Genomic DNA, 21,577 nt, shown 5'->3' on the forward strand with positions numbered 1-21,577 from the left:
CTCGGTTCTCAATAGAATGTTTACCAATTCATGTCAACCATCGGCGTTGTATTCAAAATAGTTCAATTCATAACCCTCAGAAAAAAATGTCTCCACATAACTGAACTAAAAATATTTGAAATTAAAAAACCAAATTTCGAATTTCCTCGGCATTTACATCTACATAGAGTTGAGTTTGTATGATGGTCGTATCGGAGTTGCTTGGCCTCCGCATCAGACGGGATATTAATGAATTAATGGAGATGAGATCGCTCGCTCGGCTTCCTTGCCGTCCATTAAGCTATGCCATTAGCAAATTTCGCAAATGGAACTTTCGTTAAGTGGAAGCATGCATCAACATTTTGCGGAAAGTTCTGGCATAGCTTTTGGAGGAGAGAGAGGCTTCCAATATTTCTAATGACGGCGGTAGTATTACGGAAAGTAAATAATAAATTTTGATATGTGCATTTGCTTCCATTTCTCATGTGTACATTAGATAATAATGCATTTCACCAAAATTACTTTGAACCCATCACAATTATAGGCGCTATTAAGGAGATCAAAAATGAATCGATTTTTTTTATTCTTTTGACTTTCAGTAAGCGATGGTGACGCTCCATCTTTTGAGAACAGCGAAATCGTGTTAACCAGTAAATGCATCTTGTTTGTATATGTTTAGTGCAAAATCGTGTAAAATACTAAAAGTTTGAGCGCTGTTTTGGATTCACAGGGCCCCCTAGGACTCTAACTTAATGGAAAGCTCATCTAGATATTGGCAAAATTATTTATGCCTCAATGTTAAAGGCAGACCATCAAATCTATCTTAAATATTTCACTTTCATTTGTGAAGATAAATTCATCAGTCGCAGGCAGAGGTTTCGCAAGTGGAATTCGAAAACCATTTGTTTGTAATTTTATTTTGCTGGCTACCGCATTCATGTGTTCCAAGATTTACGTGGAATATTTTCTTTAATTACAAATGTCACATGTTTATCCTGATGAAAGTTTTATCGAAAAAAAAATCTGGAAAATTGATTAAATCTTTCTTAATTTTCCGAAATTCTGAAGTTTGGAAAAGTATAACGATGAACTTCAATTTAACAAACCAAGTGTGTTTGGGTATTTTAAGAATGCCGAGTGTGTGTGATTCTTCTAGTCTTCAGTTTGTAAAAAGTCAAAAGTTTTGCCGAAGAAGCGACCGTATGCAGACCCTAGACGCCACCAGAAATAAACAAAGCCTTTGGAGGAACAACTCCCGGCAAGTTACCTGAATATCAGGTAATCAGAAAAAAACAACACACCTGAGAGACAGGTAAGGCAGATCCAGCGCCAAAAGAAGAGGGGGGGGGACAAACCGGAGATAGCTGCTTAGAATTACTTGTTACTGAGACTGAGTTACAGAAATCAATCAACCTTTTCACGGATCGAATTGAAAATTCTTGAGCTAATAATTTTGTAATTTCACCTTTAATCTGACAAACCGTTGAAATGATGCAGGGTAATTAGCTATGGTTATTATTCGATCAAATCTATGATCCCAATACTATTAGTTTATTGCGCATGAATATTTCAGGAACTACTTTCTTTGATGTCATGGCGTCAGAGAATATTATCTTTCTCTTTGCAATATTATGTTGAAGGGTTTCATTCAGCCACGTTATTTAGAGTAGTACACTGTGTGATATTATGATATAAAAGTTCAAGATGCAAATATGTACAATTTGAGCTATATCGAATAGAATTTTACACAAAAATTACGCTTTGAATATTTCTTTGGAGTTCCTGACCAACTTCCTAGATGTAATTTTCAATAGAAAAAATGTTAAGGAAATATGTAAGTCCTTGTTTAACATAATTCGGAAGAAAAGTTTTAAATGTTATTAAAAAAAAAAAAAAGTTTGTTATTATATTTTATGATCTCAAAAATACCTTTCTAATAATGTGGCGTATATAAATATATGATATGGTTTCGAAATTCATTTATGAAAAGTACTCAAAATGAATATTAGTTTTTAAAAAAAATGATCAAATTATTGAATATTGCTTTATTTAGATTTATTTTAATTTAGGAGGGTTTAAAGTATTAATGTATGGGACTGAATAGTGAAAAAAATAAATAATTCAACAATGGCCAAATTTTGCCTTCATTTCAATTCCTAATTATAACGACTTTTGAAACAATCAGGGAATCAGATTTTTTTTTATTTATTGGTCAAGTATTGATACAGTAGATTGTTGAGCATAAAAAGGAAGAATGAATACTGATCCTAAATTTATTCCTTCGACGGAAAATTAGCCATTGTTCAAATCACATTGGACATCCAGGCAATAATTACATGATGCAATCGAACTTATGATAGAGTAATTCGAAAATTATTATCATTCTTAAAAATCTGTAAACGATTGGCTTATTGGCATTGTCGCCAAACAGGAGCAGCAATGGACATCTGTTTATTATCGTCAAAACAGGTTCATCATGATCGTATTATTTGTCTGAAGTGTCTTTTAAGATTATAGAAACATCGAAATCGAGAAAAAGCCATTACGTGGGCCTTCAGTCCACCTTCTGCCTGGCAGGGAGTCCATATTGAATACCTTTTATGATTTCCAATACAGGAGAGTTCCTGTCGTAACAATCTGAGATAACAAAGCACGGTGTTTCCGATAAGTGGAAGATTCTCACCTGGCTTATTGAAGTGCGCCGGAAACAAAGAAAATAATAAATACCTTTGTAGAATTTAGATGTAAAAAATGATAATGACACCTGGAAAAAAAATGCTTTTTGTGATAACATAATACTGCATTTAATAAATAGGAAGTTGTTCTTTTCTTTGATAAGACAAGGAGAAAATATAGCTGTCTAAAATGAATATTTATGATAAAAAAAATATTTCATCTAAAAGAAAACGATTCGAAACGATAGATTTCGAAAAATTATATGCTTTATTCAGTTTTTTTTCCTTTGTTTTTGTTTTTGTTTTTTGTTTTGTTTTGTTTTTAGAAATGAATCTTTTTTCCCTGCAGTTTAAGATATTTTTAGTCCATCTAGCGTAAAAGTCACACTATACAATACAAAGTATCAGTGCGAAATCTGAAAGTAATCTATTTTTATTTTGAATTGACATTGCTGCTTTATAATGCACAATCTCTAAAGGATAATGCTTTGATAATATTTTTATAAAGCCAAACAAACAAATTGACCCTGTTTAGTTCAAAGAAAATAGTTTTCCTCGTGTGTTTCTTAAACTTTTATTTTTTTCCCAGGGAAGACAGAAAGTTACAGATAAGAACTAGATTATGATAAATACCTTAATGAAGTTGCTGGTAATTATCATGACAGTTTTGCATGAATATTTCAAACAAAAATTATCACAGCTAAAGCGAGACGCACCAGTTAATATTAACCGGAAGTAGGTCCCGGATTTTGTGCGGACCTGCAACATCCCGGTCTCAGTTCAATTTCCTTCTGCTAGAGCGAGGCTTGTTAGATGGGGATGATTTACGACATGTTTGCATGTTTAACTGGGGCTCTAGATCAGGAGCAACGTGAAATATCCCTGAAAAATTCTAAGTACTTCCCGTGGGTTGAATGCCGCCATAGTTATAGATGAGGGAAGAATTTTATAACAGGACATAAAATTAATGCTGCCGCTATCAAGTTTCTTTTGTTTTATTTATTATCAATATTTATTTGCTTTGTTTAATTTTTTTCTTTTTCTTTACATTTTGATTCCCCTTTTTAATGGTCTCACATGTTTTTTCTGGGTAAAAATTACATTCGCGGTTTACTTTGTTAAAACTAACTTGAAGCATATTTTAAAGAAAAAATAATAACAGGTTTACAATATGTAAACAAATAAGATAATGGGGTTTAAAAACGAAATAGATAGACTTGCGTGTTATTTTAAATATTTTTTTTAAAACCTAACTTGAATCCAAAACAATCCACATATTATCCTAAATCTGAGATAAGTACCAATTGTCGCAAAAAATATTTTTTCTTTCCGAATTTTTAAAATGAAAGTTCAGTTGTCGCCATGAAATACAAGTGTAAAATCCCCCGAGATGTAGCGCATGCGCCACTGAGCCCGGAGACAAAAATCTGTCAAACGACACACTGAGAAATGAATTTTGATATTTTCATGATATTAAAATGTTAATTGAAATCCAATCTGACCAGCAAGGCGAACGGGCAAAACGCATCAATGACATATCCTTATCGTCACTGCCATCAGCCTTGTCTCCTTCATAGAACCGAGACAAACTAATGATGCAGAATCTTTATTGTTTTATGCGATCCGCCATGGTCTCTTGGGGCCGCTTAGGTAGTGTGATATAAAAAGGTCGGATATGATTTGAAAATGTTAAGATGAATTTGACCATCTGTCGAACGCCCCTTAAAAGTCTCTCTTATTTCAGTTGCAGAGGACTATTTTGATTAGTCATTTTAAAGAGGTGTTGAAGCATTTAGATAACGATTGGATTCAATTGGTTGATGCCAGGGAGTGAATCTCTTTTTAAAATATTGTGTTTAAAATTTAAAAATAAATAAATAAACAGTGTAACTATACACAGGTTTCAAGACTAATTTAATAGCTTTAAAACCGAAAAAAAATATTCCAAATAATGTTCTATAAATAGTATAATTTTATCTTTTTGTAATAAATAATTTATAAAACATATACATACATTAGTATTTCATTCCGTGGACGGAAAAGAAAAACCCATAACTAGAAATTAAAAAAAAAGTAATTAAGAGCTCTATAAGGATTAAGAGTCACTCGTGCGTGTTCGATGTTCTGTTGTTAGTTAACTACATGTATTACCTCCCCCTGAAAGCTCTCCAGGACGGTAAGGTCGCGTGAGACCCCACTAAACAGAGGGTTGTTTTATCAAAAAATTGTTTTCCGATATAGATTGATTAAGCATATACATACATTATTTCAGATCTGTAAAGTTTTAGTTAAAATCTTTTTCCGTAAAAAAAATATAATATAAATTAATATATTGAATGCTATATCATAATATCTCAAAAACTAAAGCCTAGTTCATTGGTATGCTTAGCTTTCAAAATATCGATTATTGCATACAATTTGGATGAAGATTTTATTTTCATCAAAACAGTATTTATTATGTAATTAATACATATTCATTAAATAACACTCTGAAATCAACCTTCTGAAGACTACTTAAATATCAGCATTAGATAAAAAAAAAAAACTTCCATCATAAAGTGAACGCATCGTATCAGTCATAAACTTCTTCGTTAAAAGCAAAAAAGTGTGAGTAGCAGCCAACAAGTAAGGCGTTATGTTTTCCTTTTCAAAGACTACAAGAATAGCTGCAATTTGCACAAATAAAAACCTAACACTACAACGACGAGACAGCAGTATGTGCAGAGGTGTGGGTCTTATCAGTGAGAGATAGTATAACGGTTCCTGTGAATCAGTGTTTGCAGCCTGTGCTGGACTGATGCTCGTGTGATGTAAGGGGCCCTAGTTACGAGGGAATGGCAGATAGTCCAAGCATACCCTGGTCATCTAATCTCGCGCAAATCTCGCAGACAAGAGTTTGCAAGATGTCAAACCATCTGCTTGTCTGAAAAAAAAAATCATATTTATGAAATTTGATAAGGTGCAGAGTTCCCAAGAGAGAGAGAGAGAGAAACGGAGAGAGAGAAAGAGAAAGGAACAATTTCATGTCGGTCAAACAGACAAATAGTTATTAATGCTTTGGACATTCAGACAAATATGGGTTCAAGAACGATCTCATCTCCGCAAACATAGGACAGCTTCTGTCAATTGACCCCTGACCTTTGCCTCAGTCTCACGGCCAAATCAAACATGCAGTCGTGGACCTGCAAGCTCTCAGGCAGACAACACCGAAATCAATTTCCGCATAAAAATGGAATTTCTTAAAATCTAGATCGGAGTGTAAACATGATCTGTCTATTTGATGACGTTTTCTAAGACATGGTGATGGTATGTAATTAAAAGAAGACAGTTGGGGAAATAGCCGAATTATCGAAGATTTGTTTTGAAAATTGGACAAACACAAAACTGACTGCAAATAATTTAGATAATGAAATCTATAAATTGTCATAAATATTCGGTTTTTTCTCGTGATGTTAAGCCTGTTATAAAGCTGATCTTTTATCAGTAGAGCCTCCTCCACTTTGTCTATAGCAGTTATATAAATATACTATATAATCACAAGCATTTACTTTTTAAACTTTGGCACATGCAATACACCGATAGATTTTCCAAGAATTTGTTTATCATATTTATTGTGTAGCTGATAGATATGGAGGAAACCATATATGCCTACAATCGGACCTTTAATAGTACGACACTAGTCAGGTCCTCTTCTACTGAGTCTATGTCCTCTGTCCCACCTCTACAATGGTATAAAATCATCTAAATAAACTCTTATATATCTTTGCCTGGGAATTATTGTTATTCCGGATTCCCACACGCTCATTTTTGCATCTTATTATGATTTCTTTATCAGAAAATGTCTTCACACGCTTTATCTTCCTGTTCTGGACTCAAGTTATTTTGGTAGAAATCCCCCTTTTCCTTTTTAATTTCTTTCTTTTTGCACATCAAGCAATTTAATGGTTCTAATCAACGGGTTGACTGGGTAATTACAAAGGCTTTCCAAATGTATTACAACCAACTTCCGGAGCCAGACGACGCACGCGCAACTGGTATATACAAAGGTCACGCGATGCCCCCATTACGGATGTTACCGGAATAGAGGCTGTCAAGCATTACCCTGAGAACGTCTTGAGGACTATTCAAAGCTCGTCAATCAATAAAATTACGGGTTTGACTTTTCTGAGGAATTTGAAAAAGTCATAACGAAGAAGCAGCATTTTCAAACAATAACTATAAAAAAAACAAAACAAAATAAATAAATAAACAAACATAAAACAACAAAAACAAAAATACAAGAAAATGGCAATAAATAAATAAATTCATGAAAATAAATGAATTTCTTATTTAATAAAAATTGTAAACACACACACACACACCCTCACATACATTTGCCAAATTAAACAACAGAGATAAGTTTAGGTTTTCCAAAAAGAAACAACTGCTTTGTAAAGGTCCAAACATAAAATTTGAAGTTATTATTTGTCAGATAGAATTCTAAATTATTCACATGTGTTATACTTTCTTGTGGTTGTAAAAGATCAATTTTCCTGCATATTTTTTTTTTCAAAATGTTTAGTCTGACTTATTTCTATACTTTTTTTTTTAATTTTCTTGATTGCCTTGCAGATTTATATCGCGTTAATTAGACTGATGCGCTATCGCCTGTCAATGGCTTGGTGTAATGTTCGTTCCGATCGTGTAGATCCGTTACGGTGTGGACGAGAGCTAGATTTCCCTGGGGTACACATCATGATTATACCACTATGTAGCGACTGATCCTCGCGTTCTATATTGTCGTCAACTCAAATGTCAGTCGTTAGATGACTTATAAACAACATCACACAGTGACTGCACAACTTAGAAAGCAACACCAGCCCTCAAAGCTTTCTGCACTTACAACCAACGTGAAGAAAACTCAAACTAGTATTCCGACAACTATTGCAAAGACTTCTGTACAATCAAATATAAAGTATTAAGAAAACAATATAGAGCGACAATCATGTAATTAATTTTGCATCATTATGAGCTTGTCACTAGTTCTTATATTACAAACATGAACAACCAAAATTTATAAATGTTCTTTTTCTCTGTAATTGAACTAGTAAATGACAGTTGTGTTACAAAATTTTGACATCAAAGTTGCAGCTTATATTGTTTTAAGTATAAAACAATGGCCTGTAACTTGATATGAAACAAGTAAGCCAAACACGACCTTATCACAGGTGCCTGATATTTGTTAACAAAATTATAACAACAGAAATATTGGTTGTAATAGATTTTTTTAAACACCCTTGTAACGTCAGTTTGTTTGTAAGGTAGTTTATTTGATTGAACATGTATGTTGTTTTACATCCCATTCGAGAATTTTCCACTCGGCACAAAAGGTTTGTGAGTAATGACAAAGGGCCTCAGATTTTAAGCTTTGAAGTTCCCTAGGATCTGTTGCTAGCCATGGTTTTATCGTCTTAGACCAGTTCCGCGCGGGATTCGAACCTACGAAAGTTTTCTTATTCTTATAAGGGAGCACAATTAGTGTCCATCGGAATTCTGTTTTTTGGAAGACTCGGTCTCCAAATATACATAAGTTTTGTCAATGAGGGACTCCGGCATCCTCTTAATTTCAACTTCAGACTGCATTGTGAAGAACCAGGGTCATTTTAAACGACTTCATTTTGTATCACAAGATTTGAAAGTTTCATTTTTATTAGAGAAGCAGTTTGCTGTAATATCAAAGAGCATATTCTTTTGATTAATGATTATATAAAGTATAGAAGTAGTCAATGAAGGTTTTGACATCAACCACTTCTTTGAAAAAAATTGGCGATTTTAAATTTACAGAAAGTTGTTTGCAGTTTTTAAAACCCAACACCCTCTTCTGTCGGTTATTTATTAGGTGAACTCGCGAGTTTTGTATACCCAGTCTGGCAATATTTTGATACCTTAAGTTTATATAATGATGTATACTTATTATATTTAAAGATAAGCTTTACAGAAAGTCTTTGGTGTTTGTACATATTTGGTTCTCGCCGTGTTTACGCCGTAAACAATTGACCTGGTGTTTGCATAGGAGGTTGACAAAATATCAGCTCACCGCTAAATGTCAACACGCTGTCCTACGGTAGCTCTAGTTAGTGTAACCAGTTAGTTTAATCCTATTGGACACTCAATGAACGGACAGGGACTTAATTAAATAAGTTGTATCTCCGTAAACATGGTTGTGACTGAGGTCTATGTACAGTCACAGTCTAGCTTGTTGTCGCTTCTCAAACAAGTCCTAGATTTAAATGTGAATTTTATTTGAATTTTCTCTATAAAATATTTGATTTATTCCTTTCCCAAGGCGTAGAGATGTATATCTTTTTCTTATTGTTTCCAAAGTTAAAGAAATTTGCTCAGCCGGGACAGGGGATGTCTTAATTAGATATGATTCACGATCACGGAAGATGGGACTGGGTCCGTTTTGAAAATTTTAAGTGATCTTTATCAGCCGACAAACTGTTACTTCAAAAGTTTTCCTCGTCTCCGCCCGAATTATCATAACGTGTCAAAAGAAGTCAAACAGACATGCATCGCTCCGCCGGTGATCAGTCAATTTGTTAAGATATCGCGAGATTTGATCAAGATCTCGTGAAAACCAGTGTTTTGACATAGAATATTCCGCGATTTCTCGCGGCTGTTCACAAATAAACTAGCAGAAAGAACCCTAATGGGTGAATTGTTTGTGTAAACAAACATGGTGCTGACAAGATCTTGTGTGTTGTTAAACAATGCAACATTTTCCTCGTTCACTCGGAGAAGTTTTTCTAGTTTAGATGTGTATTGACAACGTACATGGGGAATCAAATGTACTGTCAAAACATTTATTTCTGGCCCGTCATACAAATGATGATTAAATATACATGGAGATGGGGTAAATGAAGTTTGATAAAATATACTCTTCTCCCACCCATTAAAGCTGATCATAATTATACATAAATAGTTACAGGAAATAAAGAAGTCTACACGGACACCAAAAATAAATAGAACTTGACCATTTAAACTTTGGGGTGAAAACATTAATTAAGAAAACTTTCTTTCAGTATATTTATTCATTATTCACCCTCGATAGAGATCTATATGTTAGACTGTAAGTTATTGGTTTTTAAACCCGTAAATACACGAATTAATTTGTGGTAAATCATCGTTATATCCTATTTGTATAAATTAAGTTGACGATTTCGTTATATTACTGGAAATGATTTTTGTAAGCGGAACGAAGTGCTAACGGTACCCCCGTCACGACTCCATTCGTTTCTTGAATCGCGAAATTCATCAAGTACAATTTATTTATAATTTCCCTTTTCTCCAGTTTTTATGATGCATTAAATGCTGTTATTCCTCAAAATATGAACAGCGCCAACGATGTATCTGTATAGCATGTTATGATAATTCTCCGTAATCGCATTATAACGATTCAGTTACGGGCCTAATTTCACACCGTGTCGATTTTATGTGAGGATTGGATATGGTTGCATTATATTAAATATTTAAAATATTTGAGTTGTAAGTAAATACAGGCCCTGTGATATTCAGAGAGACTGGTATTAAGAGGCGATCAGAGAAATGTCTTTTTACATTCTCAATCACTTCACAAGAAAATTAACAATCAAACCGCTGATCTGAAGGTTTCGATAATATTATTATCGAAGATTAGCAGGATTAATTTTTTTATTCATAATTTTAATGTTATTTTTTCTTTTACCTACATTTCTAGATAAAAGCCTTAAAATGAAAGAACCCCCTAGTCTTTGATATATCCTCGCATTGTGGGGTAACCGAACCCTAAATTGGAAATTAAAATTTCCACAAAGCAGACAGATTAAGTTTGTCCAGTCTCCACGAACCTCCGGAATCGGCCGGGCCGTTCTTCAGATACGGACAAAATAGGTGAAAATTTCTCAGCTTAGGGAGAGATTAATCTATTCAATAACTGATAGGAGTTGATTATAGAATTTAAAAAGCATATCTCTTATTTACAGAGCGATCGTTAAGGAAAATCCGCTGTAAGAGCCCTCTACTGCACTGGAAGAGCGCCTCGTAGCATGCGTGTGGCGAGATAAAAGGGAAAGGGTTGTTTATCACTGGGTTATCTCGTCAAATCGTCGTTGAGATTTCATAATTTACTTTTAATAGGCCGGGTCTGGAGGGGGATCCCTGGCTGACGTTCCTCCGTCACCCGTTGGTAGCGAGGTAACTCGGAATTAGACTCCCTCTGAACACCAAATCAATCGCGTCAAGGGGGGACTTGTTCTGGTGTCTCTGTGACAGGAGTCGCCGGGAAGACGCCGGGCTGTTCTTATCACTGAAGATTCAGACCACGAGTCAAAATCTCTTTGTATAGAAACCTGTCTTACCCGAGGAAATGCCGTGTTCCCATACCTCGGCGTGGACATAAAATCTTCCGGAAAGAAGGGATGGCTCTATGTGAAAACATAAACAGCGGCCTGACGAAGAACTACCATGTCTTGTTAGAACGTTTAGCACTTGGGTGACAAACGGTTTTAAAACTCCGATAACCTTATGGGAAAATCTAAACACGACCGAAAAACTGAAATCGCCGAAGCTCGATAGTAGTCATTAGGAAGTACGCAGACAACATAAATTGATTACGTCACTACTTTCTTCACCTCGTTGAAAGGACCAGTCGCTATAATTGCTCGCGGCTGTACATAAAGCTGTACAAAAAGTCCTTAACACGTTGACCAATCTGTATTTTGCTTAAGCAGTAATTGTATATAACTGTTTAGGTACTATAGCGAGATAACGTATGGTGGTAACAATCTTTGATCTCGGACTGTGAAGTTTTCCGACGTTACGCACAATTTCCAGGGTTAATATTAATTTACTCTCTGTTCTCTTTCTTTGGTAAAGCTACAAGGATGCATCATAAAGAGCACTCAAAAAATGACAAAAAGTCGTCTCTCATTTCATATTAATCTTCAGACATGGTGATGAAATCGGCATATCGACCCTGGATTCGATATTTCCAGGTTTGGCTCATTATGCTTCAAAAGATGAAAATAATCATAAAGAGTTTAAAATGGTCTAATTATCTCCAAATGAAAGCATTAAAGTAGTTTTCTGTTTTAAATACGCAATTATGAACAAAAAATGAATTTCTAATTAAAAGTACAGGGTATCTTTTAACCTTTACATCAGGGTCCCTGTCTTTAAGAGATGGTAATGTCCGCGTTTGTAGAAATCATCGTCTCCTTGTAGACTTTACATGAATGTTAAATTTTTTATTTATTTAATATTTATTATTATTATTTTTTTATCATCCTGTGGATTTCTATACTTTTGATCCAGTGTGAGACTGTACTGTGAATATGTAACAAATCCTACATTTTCATGATGATACAACTTTTGGTATTGCACTTCTCCATGTCAAACCTAATTACTAAGTCATATTACATTATACATATATAATATTCAATTGTAATCAGTGTAATCATATTGTAATAATTTGATCATGCTCCCCGAGGGCCCTTGATTGGTGAATAAACATATTATTATTATTTACAACCCCTCATTCTTAAAGAAAGTATCCAAATAATAACATGAATATTTTTTTCAGGTACAAATTTCTTTTCAATTTGATTTTCTATAAATATTTTTAGAGTTTATTAAGTAAAATAGTAACATTTTATCATTATAATATGAGTTTAAAAATTATTACAGAATCTAGTGCCCATTTGAGAGACATATAAATACTAGTCAATTCATGTAGGACATATAACTTTCCTGCATGGTTAAGGAGAATAATGATAGGAGTAAATTAAAACAGTCCTGTAATTTTTGATAAAATTAAACAGATTGTCAAGTCCGAGGCGTGTGTTCCGATTAGAATGTAATATAAACGATTAATAAAATGACACGATTCTATTGTGACGCGCGTTCGATTGTTTCGTAACGTCAGTGACGTGTTCGCGGTAAATAAGACACGTGCCTGCTGTCTGTCAGTATATTAAAATCGCCACCACGCGCATCCGCTTCTACTGGCTACAGTATTAGACGGATCTGTCAATATATTTACTAATGACCAAGATTCGATAATGAATTTCGTTGCTGCATTGTTGGCTATTGTGGGACATTTTTTACCGTGAGCTTGCAGGCATTGTTGTGTGTTTTCAGGGTACTTTCACGAAGGCTTATTGTACAAATAATGGCCATGGTATTGCGTGTTGAGACTAAATAATATCATGAATGAGCATTTCAGAAAGTTGTTGACATGAATTAAAAATCAATGATGGCATGAAATCAATTTCTGATATCTCTTTAATGCGTTAAACTTACTATCACACATTTAGTTTTATCTGATATTCAATGCTTAAAAATTAAGTACTAAATATTTTGTCTTCTGAGATACATTCATATAGCATTTACGTTTATTTAATTTTCATATAGATTCATTTTTTAATTTATTTTATTTATTTTCAATCTTCTACTCAAATTTTTAACAATATTTTTTTTCTCAAACATATTCATTTTCTTGACAATATTGCAAAGAAAATATTATGAATGGCTTCAAGATTTAAAGAAGGCTAAAATGTGACTAATTATACGGAAATTTTGGAATATTTATAAACGAAAAAAAAACTACATGTATATGGGGCGTTTCTAAAATTTGTTCTAATTTTAACTGGAAACACTTGACAGTTTTGCTTGTAAATGTAGACAGTTACTTGAACGGTCATCTTTTTAAAAAGATTTTTATTAGGTAATTTACATAAAATATATTTACAAAATATCCTCTGTAATATTTATTTTAACAAAGTTTAAGAAATGTATACTTGTAGTTAAAAAGAATTGCATGCTGAAAAGAAATGAAAAAGGGAAATAGAACATTTTGCAAAAATAAATATTTTTTTTAAATTCTATCTCTTCTTCTTCTTCTTTTTTTTTTTAAAAAATCTATCTCTTGCACTCAGACAAGGAATGGTTTTTATGACATTTTTACCATAATTTGTTAACAGGATTGAGGCTAGGTGTTTTATATTTTTTAACTTTTTTGAAATGCAAAGTTTTTTTATTTCCACAATAATGATAATGTACTACTCTATGAATCCCCTTTGTAATATTTTTTCATCAATTTTTCTTCTCAAATGAAGGCACAGGGTGTAGTTGAAAGTAACATCCTTTTTTTAATTATTATTATTATTTAATATTTTCATAATAATAATTGAGTACTATAAAAAATTATATTTTTCGTATGGTTCTTCATTGGTTAGGAGTTTTATCAAAATGTTCTGCAGGTAGATTTGCCTGTTCTTGATAATCCACATTAATTAACGATGATACTCAATTACATGTAAAATGCCTCAATCTCTATACATTAATATAATAAAACTTTGACTTGATTTAGACTTATTAAGTTTTAAGATCTTGTGATCTTTTCGTATTTGTAATTTCAGCAAAATATGTTCAAATAAAATCAATAGTATAGCAAGAAAAAGTATTTCATCAAATTGTAAAAGCCAGGGTAAACGCAACTAATGAATAGTCTATCATATATACTCAGGTTTGTTAAAACATGACGTTCATTTTATTCAGACAATTTGTTTTAGGTTCTAACAACATACATATTGCACTTCGAAGAAATTAATAAAATTAAAAATGTAGATCTCTTGAGAAAAAATACTAAAAAATTAATTATCGGTGGGATCAAATGATTTTCATGCTCGATTGTATGTAATAACAAATATTAAGAGAGCGGATTAACGGTACGATAATCTTACGTTAATCCCGGTGCTTTTTTTAAAGGAGTAAAACTGTTATATTAACGGCCCCAATCAAACACTTACAAATTTCTTATGTATATACAACACCGCGCTAAGCACACACCGTGCTCCTGTTTTCCCGACATTTTCCCTGAGAAGCGGTTTTGATCTTGAGAAAATATTTACTTCATGTAACTTCTGCGGCGCAGAGTGATATTATTACAGCCGTGGATAATCTCTGAATTTGTAAATTGTAGCAGATTTCATCTGGATATATATGAAGATAACAAACCTTCATAAACTTAGACAGATTAAACAATTGATCCCATTTTTCTTGTACATGAAATTCATATAACGTGCTTTGTACAAACCCTTCTAGTATTACTGTGCATTAATTGAATGTTTTATCGACTTTCTCTACTGCTGGAAAGAGATGAATATCTACATCAAATCTGCTCAATAAATTTTTATACTTTTTAGATCTATTACTATATATATTTTATAAGATTTCCAAACGTGCAGTGTTTTTAAAACTACATGTATATTATATAGCAAAAATAATCACTATTTTAAGTAAATAAATAAAGCTACAATTATTCAAAGAGGTTTACATGCATTAAGAAAAAAGAAATTCATTATTGGTTTTACACGTTTCCCTAGCATTGGTTTAATGTATTGAAACATTAAGAAAATATTAAAATCATGCCTTATATAAAACGTTCTTGGTATTGGTGTTATAAGACCATCAGCAAGTAAAAATTCAGTGTAATAGCAGTATGGTAAAAATTAGGTTTTTATCTTAAAGATTTGAGCTTTTAGTATATATTAATTGAGTTTTTCATTTTTTCCAAAAGAAAACGAATTATAACTTTATTACTGTTTTTATTGAAAATTTTCGCAATAAAAATTATTTAATAAATGAACAGAGAAAAATGAACCAGAATTTCTTTATAATTATTCTGAATTTTACTTGTTAAATATTAGTAAAAACTGGAAATATTTGAGTAATTAATACATTTTGACATGTATTTGACAAGCTGCACTCGGAGCTTAAATTCATGTTACAAAATTATGTGTAGCACAAAAAACCACAGCGACGAGAATTTGCTGTCAGTTTGTGTAGTATGATTTTAATATCTGTTTGTTGTATTTCAACCTTTCACTCATGTCTACTCGGCATTGCTCAAAGCAGATGGCGCTACGCGAGATAAACAAGCCCCGCCCCCTTTTCTGAATAAATAAAGAGATCACGTGTATCTTCCGGATTATATGTCACTGTATTGACCAATCAAATTAAAGCTAGTAGTGGTAGGAATTTATAGACGTGTTTTCTATATTCACTTATACATGTGCTCGTTGACCGATGAGTTCAGGATAATCCTTTAGGAGATTTTCAGTTCTTTTTTAATTGTGTGAAATTATTTAAACATTCAAAATTGCACCTTCTAAAGTTGATATAATGACAGCGGATACCCAACCCGTACAGCCGCAGACTAAAAGTAAGTCACCAAAAACTCAGATCTGTCAACTCATAGGAATGATTTACTGTATTTGTTTTGTATTTACATTTGTGTTTGTGATGTAAACAATGTATTTTTAATTAAGAATTTATTAATGTATATTGTATCCCATGTTTCGCATAATTAATACATCTTAAATGTAGCAGAAAATAAAATAAAATTATAAACTATGCATGAAAAATGTACAGAACATTTATTAAACTTTATATTCATGCATTTTGCATTTATTGATTTTGCTTTTTACATTGACACTGGATATTGACTTATAATTTTATGAATAAATGAAATATTTCTTGAGAATCTTGATGTAACTGTGATTTATTTTCCAGAGAAGCGGCGCCTGTCTATGTGTGTTGGGTGTGGGTCCCAGATCCATGACCAGTTTATTCTCCGAGTGGCTCCGGACCTGGAGTGGCACGCTTCGTGTTTAAAATGTGCCGAATGCAACCAATATCTGGACGAGAATAGCACTTGTTTTGTGAGAGAAGGAAAAACATACTGTCGAAAAGATTATGTGAGGTGAGAGAAATTCAAATCTACCCATCCCCTCCCCCTCCCTGTCTGTACGACAGATACGCTTAACCTTTTTTGGAGGAGTTCGAAAATTAGAAGAGCGTATAAATATTAATCCCTTCCACTTGAAATCATTTTTTAAAAAATAAAACTGTAATCAGGTGAGCCGCCCAAGAGTAAACAGAGGGTCCCGTGTGGTTCTAACTCATGTTTTTTGATTTCAATGACACGTTAAATATTCATGTATTGAAAAAAATATCAAATTAATTGTACAATGTGTTGTAATGTTGCCCGTTCAGGTGTGGTTATTGATTTGGAATGATTTTGAATAAATATTCCATTTATCAACAGGCATGGGAAAAGTTTTAAATTTTAATAAAGTATTAAATGTCACCGGTATATAACTTTAAATAAAAGCCAAATATTCAAAACAAACAAAAACAAAACTACAACTGAGACTTCTTTAAAATTGAAGTTTAGTTCTGTTGAGAGCTGACAGGGTTCTGGTAATTTAGCGGGGAGGTCTTAATAAAGAGAACAGGACGACACGATCTGGCAGGGGTCTTGTACGAGATATCCAACCCGTGTAGCCGGCAAGAAAATCCATGTTATATTAATAAGATTTCATTTTAACAGGAACGAAGACTGCTTAACAGTTGTCCTGTCATTTAAGATATTCCGAAAATTCCCTCCCTCATTAAGAGAATTTACTTTAATGCACCACAACTTGTGTTCTCCATCAATAGTAATTACCACTGAACGAAAATCACTCTTGTTATTTCAACAGACTTATCTCTTTATTTACTCGTCAAAATTTATACATATCATTAATGTAGAAAATTAAAGAGGATGTTTTAATTTTCCCATTTAAAACTATTCTTTAAAAAAATCAATAAGATGTGAAAATTATAGGATATCAGACCCACCTTGAGCGATGATGAATATATACCTATATTTATATTTCGTTTTTGGTTAATTATAGTTTAAGCCATGTGTTGTTAGAATGCTCAGTGAAAACTCTGGGGGAGGGGAGATAATCGTGGAGATATCGGTCCTTCCCGCGGCCATTGTGTGCGATATAGCTGAGTTTGTATTAATATTGTACCAAAAATAATCTACTTCAATTATATTTTGACATATTTTTGTTATCGGACATCTCGCACAAAAACTAGATTTTGTTAACTTTTTGTTTCCTTTATTTCGCGTTATGATTTGTTATCGTGACAGATATATTCTTTATCACGCACCCACTGGAAGGTGGCAGTTTGAAATTTTTGGAAAGGAAATTAAATCGTCCGGATTGCTGTGTAGTAACAACAGTCACAGATAAAACAATTGTATGAAATGCAGGTCTAACCATTTTCTCATCGGTTCCCACTGGGGACGGAAAGCGCACGTGCATTCTCCCGGCGACAAGAAATGAATAAAATAGATTATATAAAATTTTATCTCTTTTGTCTAATGAATCCTCAGTAAATGTTCTACGTCTTTTTACAACTTTTATTCATATTTAATTAATTGTTCTCATGAAAAATTATTTTAATTTACAGGAACTTTGGAGCTAAATGTACGAAATGTAACTTATCATTCGGAAAAAGCGATTTTGTGATGAGAGCACGGGAAAATGTGTACCACATAGACTGTTTCCGTTGTGTTGCATGCAGTAGACAATTAATTCCAGGCGATGAATTCGCTTTAAAAGACGATGAACTATTTTGTAAAGCGGACCATGATGTTGTAGAAAGGTCCTCATCCTGTAAAGAAAACGGAAATGCAAGTAGTGCCGAAGAAGACAGTCCTAAATCGTCAAAAATCCGGAAACTTAGCAACAGTAATAATGACGACAACAACAACAATAGTGAAATTCAAAAAGGAGGATTACATTTAGCGGGTACGTTCCTCTCTCAGCTTTTGTCAGTTCCTCCTTAAACTTCTGTCATTATCACCAGATCGATTTCATGTACTCAAAATAGTTACAATCCATTATCATCTAAAATAGTGAACCTGGTCAAGATCTATTTTATTTCAAATTGTCATTTAACAAGAGATCTGATCATTCAAGACGTAATTATACAAGTGTCCCTTATAGAAGCAATTTCTTCAGAGATTGCATTGATTTTGTGTTGCTTAAACTGAAGTGGAGATTTAAATGAGGATAAAAAAAAAGTATTTTTTGATACATGTCATCAGTTGTAATATTATTAAAGCATCATACAGATAAAATAACGTCCTGTATTTGGAGACTATCATTCTAACCGCCACATAAAAACCACATTAAAACCTCTTCTGTGGTCAGCTGTCCGTCGCCGTATGTCCAGCGCTGACCACCGTGAGTCCGGAATCCTGGGCCGTCTCCAGACTGACTCTTATCGCCGGCTAATTGTTATTATTCGGTCCTTATCTCCATTATTTCCTCGTAAGAAAGTGACAGGGCAGTTTGTTTTGGTCAGTTGTTTATAAAAATCAGGATTATATTGCTGGGATATCGTCTTGATATTATCCGTGGGATCTAAGGTCCCTGGCTCTGTTCAGAAGCAGAAGGAATTTCTGATTAAAATAATTTCATGTCACATTCCAACCCCGCGATCTCATGAACACCGGCTAAGTTAGCCCGTTTATTAAAATAATTAAACTCTATTAATCATTTATATTTGATTTAAATTAAAAATCAACATTGACAAAGTGATAATTAAATCCGTTATACACTGAAGATTATAATTTCAAATCGAATTTTTGACCGTGGATTAAAATAGACCCTGGAAATAGTTTCCAACAGAAAAAAAAAATGATAGGAAAAAAAAACTACGAAAGAAATATCATAGAAAAATATTTAAAATCAAAAAATAAGTTTTATTTAATTTTCAGAAATTTTCTGGGTAAAAGTCCTATACACCTTCTCTCATATGCACTAAATTTCGTTTTATTAATAGGCATATAACTGAAAAAAGAGGGGGAAAGTGGGTATTTATTTAAATGATCCATCGGTTGAATAATGATGTGTAATGTCTTTTACACGACTCATTAGAGTATAACAGTGAAGAGTAAACACTTGGTCCGCCATCAGACCGGGGTTACGGGGAGCTGAGGGGAATTAGAGTAATTAATTTCAACTCAATCACACAATGTTTAATTGTTATTATTATTATTATTATGTTTATTCAGGCAAAGAGTCAAATTCATTACAAATCATAACACAAATTACATTCAAAAATTAATTAGGGATCGCTTAAAAGTTCTAGCACATACATGTAGCTATCACATTAAAACAATATCACTCCAGGTATTATCACAGTTATCATTATCACAGGATTAAACAGATCTCAGAACCAGATCTTATCACATACAACACAAATAAACATATTTTTAATCAATCTTTGCCTAGGATAACCCATGAAAGCAATATATAAAACATGCTTATTTCCAATGGGGTCCTAAGATGGTACAAGTTGATTATAATTTAATTGACTAAGACAGCATAGACAAAAAATAAAAAAATAAAATTAAGGATTAAATAATTTTCCTAGCCTGAATAGAATAATTTGACATATATATACATAATCACAGTTTCAGGTTAATACAAATTATTTTTAAAAAGTTTCATTCCCTTGTAAAAATCTTATATATAAATACTTTCTTCCATCCTTCGAGCTTCTTGTGTAAGATGCAACTTGACAGCAGATTTAAAACTAGCTCTATTGGCTATAGTTTTTACTTCCAATGGAAGAGAATTCCAGTTTAAAATGGCTTGATAATAAAAATTTGAATCATTGTATGCTCCAACCCTGGGTACATGATAATTAAAATTGGATGCTCCCCTAGTAGCATTATTATTCCTATTAAAATTCTCATTTAGATAATTTGGTGCTAGGCTATGATAGATGTTAAAAACATGATTTAGTCTTAACTGTTTTACACGATCAGATACACGTAGTGTATTTATTGAATCTAAAATATCGCAATTGATCCTGGTTCTAGGACTCAGATTTAAAATAAATCTTACTGTTTTGTTTTGAAGAACTTGTAACTTATTTTTCAAAGATTTGGACAGACTTTCGTACCATGCTGATGAACAGTAATCAAAATAGCACTGAATTAGTGCAGATGCTAATGTTAATCTGGATCTTTTATTTAACCATTTTCCATTTCTGTATAAGAACTTTAGTCTAGAATTGACCTTGGCCACAATCTCATCTACTATTAGGTTACATTTTAGAAATTTATCAATTGTGATACCTAGATACTTAACAGACTCACTGGATTTGATAATATGATCGTGACATTTAACCTCAAATTGACCTTCATTTTTTAATTTGCGAATAGGGCCAAAAAGGATAGACTCTGTTTTTCCAAGATGGAGAGATAACTTATTATCTATTAGCCACTCGGAACACTTCTCTAGTACCTTCCCAAGTTTGTTAGAGATAACATTAGGGTCTCTATGTGAGTATAAAATAGCGCTATCATCAGCATAAAGAATGAGTTTACAATCTGTATCTATACTGATGGACATATCATTAACATAGCATAAAAACAATAAAGGGCCTAAAATGCTCCCTTGGGGAACCCCACAAGTAATTTTCTTTGACTTAGATACAACACCTCCGCAACCCACCACCTGAGACCTGCCAGTTAGATATGACTTAAACCATTGGTTTTCAATTCCCATAATGTCTAATTTGTTACATAATATTTCATGGTCCACTGTATCAAACGCTTTTTGTAGGTCTAACATGATCATTCCTGTAAATAATCCCTTAGAGTTATTGTCCCTAATATGGTCCAACAAATGTATAAGGCATGTAATCTCTATGATGTGTAAGCATGGCGAGCGTTCGTGCATCTGTATAGCACAAATATTACAAAGATAACAAGTGTATAATTAGTCAAAACTGCATCCTTCTTAGATCTATATTGTAATAATTACCGTTTATTCTCCGTTCACTTTGGTCTCAATCAAATTCGTACCAACATTAGATTTGTTTTAGCATAGATTTTTTACGATTTCTCTCTCTCCGTCCTTTTTTTTTCTCTCTCTCTCTCCACGCATCAAAACCCCTCCTGGCTGAGTAATGAAATATGACTGTGAATGCTTCCAACACGCGGCTCACGTAACTACAGAAGACAAGCGACCCGACATGTTCGCTCA

The 21,577-nt window shown here is 33.1% G+C and overlaps 1 protein-coding gene across 4 annotated transcripts in view; it reads left to right on the forward strand.

Moving 5' to 3' along the window:
- Nucleotides 1-610: 610 nt before the first annotated feature.
- LOC134274224 (insulin gene enhancer protein ISL-1-like) overlaps nt 611-21,577 on the forward strand; it is a 31,378-nt gene continuing 10,411 nt past the window's right edge. The window contains exons 1-3 of one of the 4 annotated variants that reach the window (XM_062756482.1): nt 611-1,291; nt 16,248-16,437; nt 17,982-18,322. In XM_062756482.1, coding sequence (XP_062612466.1) covers nt 16,265-16,437; nt 17,982-18,322 — 514 coding nt within the window. In that variant the 5' untranslated portion in view covers nt 611-1,291; nt 16,248-16,264. Of the gene's footprint in view, nt 1,292-15,720; nt 15,898-16,247; nt 16,438-17,981; nt 18,323-21,577 lie in introns of those variants that run through there. The other 3 variants (XM_062756483.1, XM_062756484.1, XM_062756481.1) reach the window with 3 other exon arrangements.

This window comes from Saccostrea cucullata, unplaced genomic scaffold (genome assembly GCF_032062105.1).
Source record: "Saccostrea cucullata isolate Sc308-1 unplaced genomic scaffold, CSIRO_AGI_Scuc_v1 ctg290, whole genome shotgun sequence".
Lineage (NCBI taxonomy): Eukaryota > Metazoa > Mollusca > Bivalvia > Ostreida > Ostreidae > Saccostrea > Saccostrea cuccullata.